We start from the raw sequence: 18,533 nt of genomic DNA on the forward strand, positions 1-18,533 counted from the left end.
TCGGATCTCCGATTTTTCTCACCGATTTGGACAAAATCGCCGCGGTGCTCCTCTTATCAGCGCCTAGGCGGCTAGACGGCCGATTTTTAGAACAAGGAATGAAAGTAACAAATATTCATAACATAAGAAAACTAATTAAGTCAAAGTGTATATATATATATATATATATATATATATATCATATAAATTTGGAAAATTTGGTGCAATTGAAAAGCATTCAGAATTTAGTTGTAAATTTAGAGTTCCCAAAGTTCGATAACACTTATTGAATATAGTCCTGACTTTCGATCTAGTGATTTAAAAGCAAGTTTTAATACTTCTGTTATGAATTGCTACGAAAATTGCTATAGTATTTCTTTCTTGAGAGGAAGATCCCCCTTACATGGCCATTGGCCTTTGTATTTATACATAGAAAAATGACATTAAAATGGCTAAATAAGTATAATTATTCTCTCTTAAATGTGTCCGTTTTGATATTTGGCTTTAATGCTTCAACGTTTGAATTGAGTTGACTCTGATCTTCATAGGCCCCGCCTTTTGGCCCAAATGTCCTTAAACCGACTCAACCGTGACTTCGATGCCGGACTCATGCCGAAACGCAGTCACTTCGGATTCTACTTGTGGCGATACCCACTTCGACTGTTCTTTTGGCTCACTGATCCGACGGGCTTTATCTTTTATGGGTCTTCCTCTTGTCTACGTGGCAATCTTTGGTTGGTCCCGAACTTCTGGTGCGGGATCCGACATCAACAGTCCTGACTTTCGATCTAGTGATTTAAAAGCAAGTTTTTTTAAAAAAATATTGAATCAAATATTCCATGATTGTTTTAGTACTAGGTGCATGAGACCATCATTAACAAGAGGATCTTAAGATTTTCTTAAATGATCTTAGCAATTAAATAATTAAAATTAATTCTCAAATAAGCTTTAAAACTAAGGTGAGTTGCTTACCTAAGAAATAAATACACACTTAAAAACCATTTTAAAATTTATTATTTTAATATTTCTAAGAACTATTTTTAAGACATCCTTGATAATCATGCTCTGATATAAGAATTGCCTATATTTTCGTTACATGCAACCTCTAGACCATATAGCTACCATTCCCTGTCATTAATTGTATAGATGAACTCATCAAAAATATAATAATGTATATTTATACACTTTTTAGAAATAAATAAAATTACCTGTAAATAACCCATAACAATTTGCATTATTTATATTACTTATAGAGACCGTTGACAATGGTCAATTGTCTTGCACTTAAATTGATTTGTTTTTTATTCAACCAAGTGGTGTACGACCTCGACTTGGCCAAGAAAACGAAATAACTTGGAGACTTTAGCTACGAATGAACCAATTGTTTAAAATTTAATTATTGAAAATAATTCACTGCTAGATCCAACTTTCCAAAAGCTTACCGGAAGATATCAAAACAAATAAATTAGTTCTAGCTAATTGTAACGTACGTCGAAAACTCGAAATCGGGATCTTAATGTGCACTTCTTTTAGAAGCTTATTTGTTTGAAATTTAGATATTACGAGTGATATGATTAGTAAGGATTATCTTATGTTAATCTAGAACAAACATCGAAATGTTGTATATAAAGAATATTTGTTACTAGCTTTATTTGGTCACAATATTCGAGGATTAATTAGTCAGAGAGTTATGACATTAAATATCTTTGGTTAACAAAATACTAGAACTATACATGTTACCCTACAATATAGTTGTTTCAGAAAATTTGTTATAAATCGTCACATATACCTCTTGGTACTTGGTAGCCACAACAAAAAATTAGTTCGATTTCACCGAAACCGTGTGTGTTTTCGGAAAAATAATATTAAGAGAAGGAAAGGAACACATTTCTTGTTAGAGTTGTACAGTGTGACCAAGTCAAAAAAGACCCGACCGTATAACAACACTAACCTCTTTAGAAAATTACATCAACAATGACATAACCTTATTGAAATATATTATTTAGACCCATTTGCTGTATACGACAACAAATATTAACTTGGACAAAAAAGTCAACAAATATTACATATATACAGATCAATGACCTTTAAGATCAATATGTGAATTTGTATATACTGTCTATAATATTTTCAAGGTATATCATTATCTTACCAACATAAACAGAATTTTTACTTGCCGTAAACAATTTTGTTTTGATCAGTTGAACAAACCATACTCAAGTTATAGAGATAATTTTGTGATAGGATATTTCTGCAATATTTTATTTAAAAAACAAGTCGTTTATAACAACAAATATTACAGATCAACCTTGATGAGTATGAAATTAACTTGCTTCGTCCAAAGCAAGAAAACAAACAATAATATCTAGAAAAGAGAAACAAATCAAAACCCATTTTTCATCAATGATTTTCAATTAATCATCTTCTCCTTCCTAAAAAATTAATTTTCCCTCCCCCATATATTAACCACCAAAAAAAGGGATTTACTTTACTTTTTTTTTTTTTTTTTTCTTTTTCATTTCAAAACCTCCTTCGTCGGTCCATGAACTCATGTATTCTCTTCAACGCAATCTCCAAAGTGTTTTCACTCATATTAGCAAAACAAACCCTAAACCATCCGACCTCCGAGCAGTGGCACGAAGATCCAGGAGATATATTCAGCTTAAGCTCCTTCAAGATCACATCCCAAAGCTGTAGCTCACCGTCTTTAGTTTTCTTTTCGAGCAAGAAACCCAAATTCATCCAACAAAATAGCCCTGCGTTCCCCTTCAAACACTCAATCCCTGCCTTCTTAAGCCCTTCCACAATGATCTCGTACCGTCTTCTAAGTCTTTCCCGGTTTATCCTGATGTACTTCTCCGTAAATTCCTCATCCGACAACATAGAAGCCAACATGTGTTGTGTCTGAGACGAGACAAGCGTGAAGCTCGACATCCTTCTCGCTGTCCGCACAACATTATCGTTGTACGAATATATAGTTCCCACGCGGAAACCAGGAAGACCAAGATCCTTGGAGAGACTGTAGACGATGTGGACACGTTCCTTGACTGACACGTCATCGATGCTCTCTACGATCTCGGCAACGCTGGTGAACTCGGAGGCATGGAAGACGGAGCCGGAGTAGATCTCGTCTGAGACCAAGTGAATGTTCTTGCGTACGCAAAAGTCAAGGAGATCTTCTAGAACCTTCTTTTGGACCGTCGCGCCTAATGGGTTCGATGGGTTGGTTATGAGCACTCCTCGGACTCTAATGTTCGCGTCACGAGCTGTCTGGTACGCCGACTCAAGCGCCTCCGGGGTTATCTCGAAATGGTTCGAGCTGTCGCAATGGATCGGTACTATTTTCACTCCGGTTCTCCATCTCAAATCTCTATCGAATCTGTAATGAAATAAATAAACGGTTTGGTAAATACAATGCATTAAAATACTGAAAATAAAAGATATGCTAGATTATAATTTCTTTTTTAAAGGTGTTAGTTTGTTGCAGCTATTTCTTTGTTGTTTATCTTCAAATATATGAATGACCATATTTAAAAAAAAAATTATTTCATTATATATCGGTATCTTATTACAAAGTCTGACGTACCCTGGATAATACGGTGTGGGAACTAGAAGGGCGTCGTTAGGATCGGCGAGAATGAAAGTTAAGAGTTCGTTAGCGGCCGTGGCTCCGGCGGTGAGGACGATCCGGTCAGGATCGAATCTAGCTTTACCTCCTCGAATCTGCTCCATGAAGCTAGCCATGGCTTGTCTGAAAGTTTTGAGACCGTGGTAGTCTTGGAACAGTGCGTTTTCACGGAACCCAGGTGCTCCTTTTGATCCCCACATCGAACCTTCTGGATTCTTTTTCTCCAAGTAAGTTTCAAGAAGATCAAACGAGACCTATTTGTAGAAAATGATGGAGAGGCAATTAATACATTTTTTTTTTTTGGTTTTAAAGACAATTAATACATTATCGCAAAATATATTTATTAAAAAGAAAGTTGATTATATGAAAGAGTTTATTAATTACCTGATTCTCAGCGAGACCCATTTGAATGACACCGGAAGGGTTATGAGATTCGTCGTAAGGGTTTTCATCGTAAGCTTTCCAGCCGGCGAAGTAGGGTGAGTCTTCGCCGTGAGTGTCTGAAACCGCAACTCGAGAAAGCTCGACAACGTTGTTGTTGTTGTTGTTGTTTGATGATCTCTCCATCATTAGAGGAAGACCCATTTTTTCTTAGAGCTGCGAACCAGACACGTGACACGTGATAGCTTTAAAATACAATCGGAGCTAGAGAGAGAGAGAGATAGAGAAGTTGAGAGAAAGAGAAGTGTGTTGGAGATAAACATTTGTGTGAATGAAGGACAAGTATATATAGCAGACGTGACCAAGAGGAAAGTCTTTGACAAATTCAATTTTAATATTAGTTTACTTACATAACATACATAGAGAAGAAGTTTGTGTACAGAATAAGGAAGATTCGATTGTGGAAAATTACGTTGTCATTGACCTGCAAATGGATGAATAGATAAGAGTGTTGGCTATTTTTATTTTTTTGTTTTTATCTTGAAACTTCTCGGTGGTTCATCTATAGGAGATCGCCAGTTCTATAAAACGTCGATTATCAATTTCTAAACGTAATGTTGTTTAGACTTTAGTCCGGTTAAAATAGTTTAGTTTCTATTAATTAATGAGTTTCACTCTTCTTCTATATTGTGTGTTTTTGGAAAACTTTCAAAATATTTTGGTTTAGTCGGCTGCTACGATTTAAATCTAAAAGGGTCAATAATACATTTTAGATAATAGTTTCGTAATAAATAATCCTTCAGTAATACAATAGTGTCACACAGGAAAAAAAAAATATTATCGTTTACGTATTTTTTTCACTATTTGATATTCTTATATATAGAAGGCTCACTAAGAAAACTGTATAAGTACTTAATTCTTTTTTCTTTTCATTTCTTCTTAGCAAAAGAAAAAAAGCTACTTAAATTTTTTCTTTGCGAATACAAATTTACATAACAAAAACTTATACGTAAACAAAGAGTCATCAGTAGTAGTATAGTAGTTTTTAATAATATATAGTTTCTATATAAAACTATATACGTCTGTTTCACATTATGTTTTAAATATAATATTAAGAGCTGGAATAAGTAACTAATCAAATTTATTGGGTATATTAAACTCCATAGATAGAAGAAATGGGGAAACAACTAAATTAAATGTTCTGATTCGATGTTGTAAGCAAAATCAAAGATCACCTTTTGCCAAAAACAATTTCGGACAACTTATGTCTTTTCCTTCCTAATCTCTTGTTGATACATATATATATATATATATATATATATATATTTTGATAATAATACATATTTTTTCTGCATAATATATTTTAATTTGTTTTTTTAATTTATTTATTTATTTTCCATAACTTTAGTTATGAGATCTATAGCCCAAATACGGTGGTTGAAATTCCGATTATACGAGAGGAGTGGGTGGGTGGCTATCCATATTCACTTTCTTATATCTACACATTTCTTTTTTTATTAATAAAAATCTATACCGTAGTTGTAAACTTTATATTAGAAATTAGTTTCGATCTTTTGCTTGATTACCATGAGAATAACTTATCTCTAAGTATGAGTATTATTTACGAACCAGAATTTGGATGGATTATTATACTTTTTCGTATGAGTTAATATGATTATATTTACATTTATACATATTAAAACCTACTGGTAATCGAACTAAATCACATTTCTCAAATGTTGAGTGGTTGAGCACTTGAGCTAACCGGTTAGATCGTAGGTCATTGCATCGGTATGATTTGTATTTGTAAGTAAACATATAAAGAGAAGAATTTGTAAATATTTCATTATGGAAAATACGATATATTTATAAAATATATTTGTGGGAAAAAAAATTATATACTGTATTACTTTTTGGCACGCATAATTAGTCAAAAAAACACATTTATAATTTTCCCTAAGTGGTCAAAGTATGCTCCCTAATGGCGGTACGTACGGCTAATCGAAACCTTTGTTTAATTAAGGCAGAATTTAATTCTCTCGTACTTAGAAACCCGCTTACACATGCTATAATATAGTAAATCTCTACTTACACACTTTAACATATGAAGATAAACATGTAATAAAAATAATTAATAAAATTACAAACAATATAAATTTCTACACAATACAAGATTTAAAAGTTTAATCAAAATTACACTTATAAAACCACATATTTATCTATATTAAAATATATTTAAACCCTAATAATATGAAGAATGAAATTATTAATTTTAGGTTGCGAAAATTTAATCGAACTGCATTGATTCCATCCCAAGCTAGCTTTACTTTTTTTTTTATAATTACATAATATAAAAGATTTGTTGTTAATCTCTAGAAATATACTCAAATATCAAATATAATACAAAGTCACTTTTAAAGATCTCATAAAGAAAAAAAAAATTCTCACCAAAATAAAATAAATATAAAGTGTATACATGTTCAAAAGTCACAAATTTGATCTTTTTACAAAACAAAACTGAAAAAGAACATATTTTTACCATTAGATTGTAATATGTACTAGATTTTAACCCGCGGTACACCGCGGGGCTATATTTTCTTAAAAAATCAAAATGTAATTTGTTTGATAGATTATTTTGATTGTTAATTTTAGGATTTCACCCGTAGTATACGATCTTTTATAAATATCAACCAAACCCGTCCCATCATATTATCCGTCCCGTGAAATTAAACATTATTTAGTTATTTTTCTTTTTAAAAATACTTTTATTTAAAAGCTATATAATTCAAGTCAATTTAAAAATTTCTTTTAAATGGTTCACATAAGATATATATACATATATAATAAATTTGTATAGAGTCGAAATAATATTAATATTACAAATTTTTTATATAATTTAAATATTATAAATATTTTTTAAAATATGTAATATATATTTTTTGTTATTGAATAAGAGGATATTATGTGTAAGAAATGTAGAAAATAAGAGTTTAATATATTTATTATGGAGTCGCAAAAAAAATCTTTTATTTCTATACATGTTATTCATTTATTAATAATAAAAGAAAACAAATCCTTTAAATTAGATATTAACTAAAATAAACGCACCATAATTACTTATTAAGTAACAACCAATAAATTTCACCAAAAAATAGGTAACAACCAATAAATTCTAAACGCAGTAATTAAAGAATGAGATATTAAAAAAAAAATATCAAATAAGATATAAGAATCTTAAAATAATTGAACATCTAAATAATTTAATTGTCAGTGTCGATTTTAATGCCTTCATTAATGTGGATTTTTTTTTTACAGAGAAATATTTCCTAAAGATTATCACATTAATGACTCAGAAAATTAAGGAAGATATGAATTTATGATTCTCGAAATCGTATTGGTAATATCTTTAAGTAATATTTTCAAATTTAAATAATTAATGCCAATGGCATTCATCCGTAAATAAGATCCAACTCCAGGATTTATTTGCTAAAAGTCATTCAAAAATGTATATATAGATATATAAATCCATAATGTATTTTTCGATTTAATTAAATATTACCATTGCCCATGGTTTTTCTCTTCAATTCTTAATTTTTGCAATTTTCACTTATATCAATTTAAAGCTGACATGTCAATATTTAAATACGTTTATGCATATATCTAAATCTTATAGTATTAATAGTTGTAATTTTCCTTCATGTAAAACTCTTATAAAGCTCAACCAATTTTATATATTAATATGATAAGATATGTGAAGCAAAAAGATAGATAGAGAAGGATATTTGGAAAATCTAATAGTGGTTAAAAGTCGAACTACGTGACACATATATATACAATCATAACATAAGATTACGATTCCAATGTGAACATTATTATGTTCATCAAGAATATAAGTTCTTGAAGGATCTTAGGTGACCCCACATATCGCAGTGATAAAATCAAAATTTTAAAACTTAAAAAAAAAGTGGAGTACTAATTAACAGAAAATCGTCGAGGATTAAAACTAAAAGCACGAGTTTCTCCTATATTAAGTTAATAGAGTATTGTTGATTCCATTTCGTGTTGTATGGTCGAAATCTTTAAGGAATTGTAACCAAGGAAATAACCAATTTCAGATCAGATTTAATAATGGTTAGGCATAATTAAAAAAAAAGTTGTATGGTCGCAATTTTGCCCGCACACCGAGATTAAGATTTTGTGTAAAGATTTGATGTTTGTATGTTTGGACTTAGAACATCAGACTAAAGGGTATTAATCGACATAACAATATATAGGACGAATTAAAATTAATTAATTTACGTAGAAGATAACGAAAACAATGTACGTATATTGGAGATTTACACAGTTATACACACTTGTTCTTACATATGGGGTGTATATTTGTATTTACGTAACAGTAATAGACAAATGTAATTTGCATGTGATCGAACCCACCAGCTTAAGACTCGGAAATAAAACTGTAGACTGAATCTCAATACATGACCAACTCAAAAACAAAAAAGATAATGCTGATAAGTATGTTTTATATGTTCTTATATACATTAGAAATTACAATAACCTAGATTTTAAAGGGGAAAAAAACTACTGTATGTGAGAAAATTTTAGGATTAGTATGAATATCTATATATATTGCAGATTTAATCTTTATTTCATCCGTAATATCTATATTGCAAAGACAGGATGGGTTAGAGTGTTTATAGCCATCCAAATATAGAACCGTGCTTTATTTATACATTAATTGTTTGTTAAATTTCGAAACATTTTTTAATTAATATAATATATTAAAACTATTTTCAGAGAAGGTGATCAGAAATTTTGGATACAACGCCGGAATTGCGACCGGAAAATTGTATAAACGACAAAGCTAAACTTGTATCAAACATATTGGAGAGGTGAACTTCAGCCGGGTTGGTAATTAAAGAAGTTTATTGCCCAGGAGCAAAACTTTCGGGAAATTAATTAATGGTTCATTTCTTCTAGTTTAATGTCATAGATTTGCTTCAAATCATGCTGGATTATGTTGTTGAGTTAAGCTTGAAGAGTTAGTTAACTTGAGGGATGAGTTAACAAAATAAAAGGATATAGTTTAAGAGATTTGGAAGTTATCCAAAAGTGTTTAGGAGTTATCTAAATGCTAAACCTAGTTAGACTTAGATTAGGTCTTTAGGTTTTCTATATAAAGAGATACCAAAGTTGTGGTAATCCTTAAGAGTTGTTTTTGAGTTTAAGAGTTTGAGAAAGAGAGATTGTAAGATTGAGAGCTTGAGATTAATAAAGAGAGTTATTCTTTATTCTTGTGTTCTTAAACTTGTTTGATTCAATAATTGGTATCAGAGCAAGAACGTGAAAGCAATTCACGATGTCAGATTCGTCAGGAGAAGAAGATGAGAAACCAAACACGAAAACACCTTCAAAAGAAATCGGATCCTCTGCCATAAAGTGTCCGATGCTTACTTCCTCCAATTACACTGTTTGGGCTATGCGGATGAGAATTGCGCTTAGGGTAAATAAGGTGTGGAAGACCATAGATCCGAGAGATCCAGATGAAGAGAAGAACGATGTGGCAATAGCCTTATTGTTCCAATCCATACCAGAAGCCTTGATCTTACAAGTTGGAGACCACAACACTGCAAAAGAAACTTGGGACGCAATAAAAGGAAGACATGTTGGAGCTGAAAGAGTTCGAGAAGCTAGGTTACAAACTTTGATGACGGAATTTGATAGAATCAAGATGAAGGAGACAGATTCAATAGATGCTTTTTCAGGAAAACTTTCGGAGATCTCCTCTACTGCAGCATCCCTTGGAGAAACCATTGAAGAACCGAAACTTGTGAAAAAGTTTCTCAAAAGTTTACCTAGGAAGAGATATATACAAATCACTGCAGCTCTTGAACAGGTTCTTGACTTGAACAAAACAACTTTCGAAGACATTGTTGGACGATTAAAAGTGTATGAAGAAAGGATTGTTGATGAAGAAGAAGAGCAACACGAAGATCATAATAAGCTGATGTATGCGAGTACGGACTCACAAGCAACCTATACTGAAGGATACAGAGGAAGAGGCAGAGGAGGTCGGTTTAATTGGCGAGGTAGAGGCCGCGGGCGTTTTAACAACTATCAAAACGGATCATACAGACAAAAGGAAAGAGATGCGTCAATGATAACTTGTTACCGATGTGATAAATTAGGGCATTATGCATCGGATTGTCCCGATAGGTTGCTTAAGCTACAAGAAACTGTTGAAAAGAAGGATGATGCAACACATGAAGCTGAGGAATTAATGATGCATGAGGTGGTTTATCTTAATGAAAACAAGGTAAAGCCAAGTTGCTTTGAAACTGACCTAGACTCAACTAATGTGTGGTATCTCGATAATGGTGCGAGTAACCACATGAGTGGGAATCGATCCTTCTTCTTAGATCTTGATGAGACAATCGTGGGAAAGGTACGTTTTGGAGATGATTCACGCATTGATATCAGAGGAAAAGGATCAATTCAGTTTGCATTCGAAGATGGTAAGAAAAAGGTACTCAAAGTCTTGAAGAACATATACTATATACCCGATCTCAAGAGTAATATAGTAAGTCTTGGTCAAGCCACAGAAGCAGGATGTGAGGTACGTATGAAGGAAGAGTTCTTGACACTATGACCGGTCTGGACACTTACTGGTAAAGACTACAAGATCAAGAAATCGTTTATACAAAGTAACTTTACATGTGGAGAATCCAAATTGTCTACAATTGATCACATCGACCGAGTCTAACTTGTGGCACTCACGGTTAGGACACACTAATCTGGAGACAATGAAGAAGATGATCAACAAAGAACTTGTGACCGGTGTACCAAAGCTTATAGTTGAAAAAGAAACTTGTGTGTCGTGTTTACTTGGAAAACAGACTAGAAAATCCTTTCCCCAAGCAACCACCTATCGAGCTGATCAAAGACTTGAGCTTATCCATGGGGACCTTTGTGGACCTATCACACCTTCCACTCCGGCTCAGAAACGGTATGTCTTTGTCCTCATTGATGATCACTCCCGTTACATGTGGACAATCCTCTTGAGAGAGAAGAGTGAGGCTTTTGAAAAGTTCAAGAAATTCAAAGTACGTGTGGAACAAGAAACAAGAGAAAAAATCAAGACACTACGTACGGATAGAGGAGGAGAATTTGTGTCAAATGAATTTCAAGCCTACTGTGATGAGCATGGAATCATGAGACACTTGACTGCGCCCTACTCTCCTCAGCAAAATGGTGTTGTTGAGAGACGTAATAGGACTCTCTTGGAGATGACTAAGAGTATTCTAAAGCACACGGGTTTACCAAATTTTCTATGGGGAGAGGATGTTAGACATTCTACCTATTTGATCAATAGGATTGCAACAAGATCTTTGGTACAATCAACCCCATATGAAGCGTTTAATGGGAGAAAACCAAATCTTGAGCATCTTAGGGTCTTTGGTTGTGTTTGTTATGCAAGAACAGAAGCTGTGGGAAGAAAGAAACTTGATGACAGGTCAAGAACATTGATACATTTAGGAACAGAGCCCGGGACCAAAGCATATCGATTGTTTGATTCTGAAACCAAAAGGATAGTGGTGAGCCGTGATGTCATATTTGATGAGAGTAAAGGGTGGAGCTGGAAAAATAAAGAAAGAGAGGATCACAAAGAGTCTGAAACATTCTCTATTAGCTTGGGAGAGTTTGGTAACAAAGGCTTAAGAGAAACTGATACTCTTGAAACAGAGGAAGGCACGCGGATTACTCAAACTACAAGTGAAAGTATCGTAGAAGTGGAAGACGATACAGAGGAAGAAGAAGATAGTGAAGCTATGAACAATGAAGATGGTGATGATGAAAGTGAACAAGCACCACAACCGCAGCTTAGAAGATCGGGTAGAACCATTGTGAAGCCGGCATATCTAAATGACTATGTTCTTATGGCTGAAACAGAGTGTGAAAGACTCTTGACAGTGATCAACGATGAACCGTGGGATTTTAACGAAGCCAGAGAACTCAAAGTATGGACAGACGCATGCAAAGAAGAGCTTTCATCGATAGAAAAGAACAAAACATGGAACTTGGTTAGTCTTCCCATTGGTGTTAAGGCAATTGGCTTGAAATGGGTCTTTAAAATTAAAAGGAACGCCGATGGAAGTATTAACAAGCACAAGGCACGACTCGTAGCCAAAGGATATGTTCAGAGACATGGCATTGATTTTGATGAAGTGTTTGCTCCAGTGGCACGTATTGAAACTATTCGCTTTATCATCGCATTGGCGGCTTCTAATGGTTGGGAAATACATCACCTGGATGTTAAAACCGCGTTCTTGCACGGTGAGTTGAAAGAAGAAGTCTATGTTAGTCAACCAGAGGGATTTGTAGTCTTGGGAAGTGAAAACAAAGTTTATAAGTTGAATAAAGCTCTTTACGGCTTAAGACAAGCACCTAGAGCTTGGAATGACAAGTTAAATGCTATCCTCAGAGAATTCAAGTTTCATAGGTGTTCTAAAGAACCGTCATTGTATCAAAGAGAAGAGAAAGGACATTTACTTGTCGTGGCCGTGTATGTAGATGATCTACTTGTTGCAGGATCTTCCTTGAAGTTGATACGAGAGTTTAAAAGAGAAATGGGAACCAAGTTTGAGATGAGTGATCTTGGTAAGCTGACATACTATCTTGGAATCGAAGTGCATCAACATGAGAATGGTATTAGTCTAAAGCAAGAGAGGTATGCATCAAAAATACTAGGAGAAGCAGGGATGGAAAGTTGTAATCTCTCACATATCCCAATGGAGATGAACCTACAACTCTCTAAATCTCAGAGTGAGAAGAGTATCAGTGAAAAAGATTACAGAAGAAGCATAGGATGCCTCCGGTACTTGATACACACACGCCCGGATCTATCTTACAGTGTTGGAGTCTTAAGTAGATATATGCAGGAGCCTAAAGAGTCACATGGTGCAGCCTTAAAGCAAGTCTTGAGATATGTACGTGGAACCACTTCACTTGGTCTTTTCTTCAAGCGGACAGAAAAGGTGAAGCTGGTAGGTTATAGTGATAGCTCACATAATGTTGATTTGGACGATGGAAGAAGCACAACAGGCCATGTATTCTTTCTTGATGATTGTCCGATTACTTGGTGCTCACAAAAGCAAGACACAGTCGCAATGTCTTCATGTGAAGCAGAATTCATGGCGGCTACGGAAGCAGCAAAATAAGCTATATGGCTCAAGGAATTGATGAGTGAATTATTAAGCGTCAAAGGCGAGAAAGTTTTGTTGAGGATTGACAACAAGTCAGCTATAGCTTTGACTAAGAATCCGGTGTTTCATGGGAGAAGCAAACACATTCATAGAAGGTACCATTTCATTAGAGAGTGTGTGGAAAATGAGCAAGTGGAGGTAGAACATGTTCCCGGTAATGAGCAAAGGGCGGATATTCTAACCAAACCACTTGGAAGAATAAAATTTAAGGAGATGAGAAGTCTCATTGGAGTTCAAGATGTGAAGAAGGATAACTTCAAGCTTAAGGGGGAGAATGTTGAGTTAAGCTTGAAGAGTTAGTTAACTTGAGGGATGAGTTAACAAAATAAAAGGATATAGTTTAAGAGATTTGGAAGTTATCCAAAAGTGTTTAGGAGTTATCTAAATGCTAAACCTAGTTAGACTTAGATTAGGTCTTTAGGTTTTCTATATAAAGAGATACCAAAGTTGTGGTAATCCTTAAGAGTTGTTTTTGAGTTTAAGAGTTTGAGAAAAAGAGATTGTAAGATTGAGAGCTTGAGATTAATAAAGAGAGTTATTTTTTATTCTTGTGTTCTTAAACTTGTTTGATTCAATATATGTCTTCCACAAACGTGACAATCCAATGGATTGTTTACATATTGTGTGTAATTTCATAGGAACATAGAATCAAATTTAGTCACCAATTGATTGATTGATTCCCATAAGTGTACGTATAACAAATTGCAATCACTAATTCTAACACGAAATCTTCAAGCAGAAGTTCATGATATCTTACGGACCAATCATTGAAGTAAGTACTAATTCAAATACTAATAACTCGATTAGTTTAATATGAATTTAAAATAAACAAAGAAGCAAGTTGTAATAGAGAACGTGAAAGAGAAGTGGAGTTGGGGGACTGTTTGTGCGGCTAATAAGGAGAGCATCTTCATGCAAATATACGAGACATGCATCAAACGATATTGCGATATCTATAATCTTTGTTATTAATTAAGTATATTATCTAGCTAGTTATATAGCTATGAGTCTATGACCTTTTTCTGTTAGTGTAAACTATTGTCGTAATATGTGGATTTCACTAATATATACTATATAGTATGTGTGTTGTCTGTGGATAGTATGTATTTATTTTCTACCACTGGACTATTTTCATTAGATAACCAATTCACATAGTTAAATACACAACTTAAGTAAATTGTTTTTTAGAAAACTATAAGTTCTATCGATATGTCTTGTCATTCACTTACACATACTAATGTATATTGAAAATCATTGTACAATATGTCATATACGGTATCATATGCTAATTCTAAAAGTTGTTTTAAGATGATTTTATTAACGTGATTTAATTATAGCTAAGAGGTCCCACTTTCAAGGAGTTGAGGATCGGATGAGCTACGAATGCAAGTGTTTCTCTCGAGCCATAAATTATGTTCTTGCTTTCATATAGGTTCCGGATTATTAGTATTTACATAGTTTGTTAAGAGTACGATCAAACGAAAAAGTCTATATATGGACTTAGCTAAAACCGCACTGCTATACTACGTATATAATATAGTTTTTAACATGTTAACAACATTATCACTAATATAGGGTACGGTGTCCATTCAAATGCATTCATAATCAGTCAAAAGAAATAAAAAAAAGATCAAGACAAAACCATGAGATAATTATAGCAACCAAACTGAGAAGGATGATGATCCTAATCCTAATGATTTGCTGTCAGCAAAAATAATTTTATAAACGATTTTGTGAAAAGTCGTATCTTCCACAGTCTCATGAGACCAATGAGAAGAGACCACGAGGTACATGTTTCATTCTTCTTGTCATTTGTCAGAAATAGATTAACTAAACATCTTGAGTTGGTAAGTGTTTCATCCTTCCAACCAAACCTTCTGATTCCACCGTATATAGTTTGCTATATCTTTATCAATATATACTACGACTCCTAGCTTTTTTTTTTTTTTTAGTTGGAGATATTAAGACCATCTTCAATAGGGATGTCTCATCCAATGTTTTACAATTAAAATAATAAAAAAAATAGGAAAAAAGGAGAGAGAAAGAGACACCTTTTTCCTGCCAGAAATCATGAAACACTCTTAAAAAGCCATTTTTCCAAGTGTTTTAATTTGATTGGTGTAATTTAATTAATTGTTTCAAATTTAATTAAAAAATAAAATCATAATAACAATAATATTTTTTATTCCTCAGACACTCTTTGTTTAGATACTCGCTGATGGAAATGCTGTAATATTTGAGATTTCTTTATTTACTTTTTGTTTTGTTAAAGATTGATATCCATGAAGTATGTGAATATTGAATAACCTAATAGTTTTGTGATTTAAAATGTTTTAAAAGTAAAAGTATGATTCTACACTTTATTACGACATGTATGCAGTTTAGGTTTTGTTTTTTTGTTTTGTTTTACATCGACCTAATTCACGGTGTTTTTTATGCATGTCGGCAGTTCAAAAGCGTTGAAAACGTTCAACGTACGTAGAATTTCAAAAGGATTAAGACTCTTAAAAAGAATTCTAGCTAATAATTAACAGGAAAAAGTAAAGTATTATCTCGACTTCGGCATGGATCATAATCATAAAATCACGTACCTTATCATTTGGCTTGATCAGCGTGTGAATGCACATATAGTTAACCGGATAAACATATTTATATTCATGAAATTGTGTTTTTATTTAAAGAGGTTCTTGATTTCTCCCTTCGACTGTTCATAGTTGGGAAAAGGAAAAATAATAATATATCATGTTGGAGCAATTATGTGCCTAAAACTTTCAGCGAAAAGGCAAATTTTGGCTTCACATGCATATAGATATACAAAAATAATAATATAAATATCTAATAAGTTTTTTTTTTTGTCGGCATATATGCCAAAAATATTAACGTCGGGGCGATGTTAAGTCACTTTAATAACTGATGCAAAGTTTTTTGAGTCAATTTTAAACCGACGTCAACTCTACTTATAACCAACGTTAAATCCCGTTTCTGTTGTAGTGATATCTAATAAATTAAGTACTCATGGGTAATTTCAGTTATATTATTACCATATACCATAGAAAACTAGTAACGACGCACATATTCTTGCTATCATATGCTGACAAATAGAAATTAGACATGAATAGTATGTTTTGTTTCAGTTGAAGAGTATTGACTTTTTTAACTAGACCCGAGGATCAGGATGCATGTATATCACTATATTGTGTATATATTCACATGAGCTTATATGAAATACCCTTAATCCTTGTATGAAAAGAATAGTTTTTCCTTAATTTTGAACATATAAGGATTTTAAACTAATAAAGAATAATTGTATCCTTAATTTTAAACATGACAAGGAAGCAAAATAAAAATGTTATATACGAGCAAGTAAAATTTTCAAAATGAAAATCAAAAGGTGTCAAGATTATATATTTAAATTTATAAATAAGTCTATTCACAGCTTGTTTTTTTAGTTTATACTACTTTATATATATAGAAAATACATAAGAAAAACAAATTAATACTTGAAATGATAAAGTAACACCGGCAGTGGAGAACTTGTGTTGCAGAGTACGGCAACGTGTTCGTACAAACAGGTTTGGAATATTCTTGCATGTCATAACGCATTTTGAAATATTATACTACTACTTTGTTTTTGTCTCACTAAAATCAAGAATTAGGAAATTAAAATGCCAAAATATAAATGCAAGTCTGAAATACGTATTTGGTAACTCGTTTAGTCCTTTTTTTTTTAATGTATTTCTTGTATCGTGATATCACTCGACCAAATCTTCAAAGTTTAATTGCGACTTCCTCAGTCCACACTCCAAACTCTGTTTAATACAAAAGTAAATTGATAATTTTTAACCTGTGAAAAAATACAAAATGGTGAAAACCATATCAATAAATTATTCCTTTTTCCCGAAAAAGGAATTTAAGAATAATTAGTTCATCTGGAAAAAAAAAAATATTTATAATTTGGTTGGACTGGAATTTGAGTAAAAATGTAAAACAATACATTGCATATTTTGATTTAGAATTGTTTATAATTGGTTTGATTTAAAAAAGTATTAATTTATATAGAAGATATTGCATGTTTTGCTAACAAAACAATTAGAGAAATAAAATCATTTATCATTAGGTAATTTCCAACATAAAATTTGATTCTAACCCTTGCATTATCAGTCCAAACTGAAGCAACTGATTAGAATTATTATACACATCATATACGGTCTTGGAACTTGTGAAAAATGGATTTGTATATACAGTTGGGGACTTCATTAATTTTTCAACAGAAATGGTTGTATTTTTATATGTATAAATGGCTGTGTAATAATTGTTAGATTAGTTGTAAATATAATCAAGAACACAAAAGTGCCTCGAGAATTAAAAGCACACATGGAGTATGGTCAAGTTGTAAATTTTGTAATAATATCTTATAATTAACTAGTACACTTTATTATAATCTTCAATCATTGCTGAATAATGCATGAATGGGTCTCATATATATGAAGCTTTACTTTTGCACATACTATACAAAAATGAATTATCAACCAACATAGCTAATAGGTTCCACTTGGACACTGATTCTCATGCCCAAAATATAAATAAAAAATACGAAAGAAAGAAAAAACAAATACTTTAATAAACAAATGTAAGAAGGTAAAATACGACAGTCTGTCTATTCCTATATATGTATAATCTACTCACTGATTGATCGATTAGTTTTTATTGAACGGTTAATTATATATCGATATATGAAGCTCTAGAAATGAGAAGAATTACCAAAACGATTTTACCACAAAAAAATAAAAGAATCACCAAAACGTTACGATTAGCTGTGTCTAGTTTAAGAACATCAACGTTACGATTAGCTGTGTCTGGTTTAGAGTAACTCCAATTTGCCGAATTGTGTTTAAATGTGGTTATTATACAGATGCAGATAAAGCATGTGCTAGATTAAAATTGTTGCTACGCGTGCAACTTAGTTTTAAATGTTCAAGTTGCTTTACAGATTTATTGACAGATAATTTCATATACCAAAGTTATACAATAACCCATTATGATACTTAAATAAACATGTGTTTTGGAGCATTTCTATATAGAGAGATAAGGGTATTTTGTTACCTTTCTTCTTCAGATATACTGAAGACTCGAAACACAACTCTCATGGCCTTATCAAAATCTTCAGGGTTCTCTCTTTTAGTCAAATATACAGTATGCAAGGAGCTTAAACCAAAACTTTGTGGGTTACAAAAAGATAACTACTTTGCGGCTCTTAAACCGATTTTTGCATGCTTGGTTGA

At 32.5% G+C, this 18,533-nt stretch overlaps 1 protein-coding gene across 1 annotated transcript; it reads right to left on the reverse strand.

The window, feature by feature from the left end:
* Positions 1 to 2,243: 2,243 nt before the first annotated feature.
* Positions 2,244 to 4,817, reverse strand: LOC9305694 (1-aminocyclopropane-1-carboxylate synthase 7). Its single transcript, XM_021017814.1, has 3 exons — positions 3,992 to 4,817; positions 3,566 to 3,861; positions 2,244 to 3,358 (listed from the first exon to the last, which is right to left on the reverse strand). The coding sequence occupies exons 1-3, from the start codon at positions 4,190 to 4,192 to the stop codon at positions 2,500 to 2,502; spliced, it is 1,356 nt and encodes a 451-aa protein (XP_020873473.1). The 5' UTR covers positions 4,193 to 4,817; the 3' UTR covers positions 2,244 to 2,499.
* Between the last annotated feature and the right edge of the window lie 13,716 nt (positions 4,818 to 18,533).

This window comes from Arabidopsis lyrata (genome assembly GCF_000004255.2).
Source record: "Arabidopsis lyrata subsp. lyrata unplaced genomic scaffold ARALYscaffold_7, whole genome shotgun sequence".
NCBI lineage: Eukaryota > Viridiplantae > Streptophyta > Magnoliopsida > Brassicales > Brassicaceae > Arabidopsis > Arabidopsis lyrata.

Bases quoted from the DNA above. Each gene is read 5' to 3' on its own strand.
- LOC9305694 (XM_021017814.1), bottom strand. From the start codon at position 4,192: ATGGGTCTTCCTCTAATGATGGAGAGATCATCAAACAACAACAACAAC. The intron at 3,862-3,991 runs GTAATTAATAAA...TTCTACAAATAG, and splicing joins TGGGTCTCGCTGAGAATCAG to GTCTCGTTTGATCTTCTTGA. The intron at 3,359-3,565 runs GTACGTCAGACT...ATTTCATTACAG, and splicing joins CCCACACCGTATTATCCAGG to ATTCGATAGAGATTTGAGAT.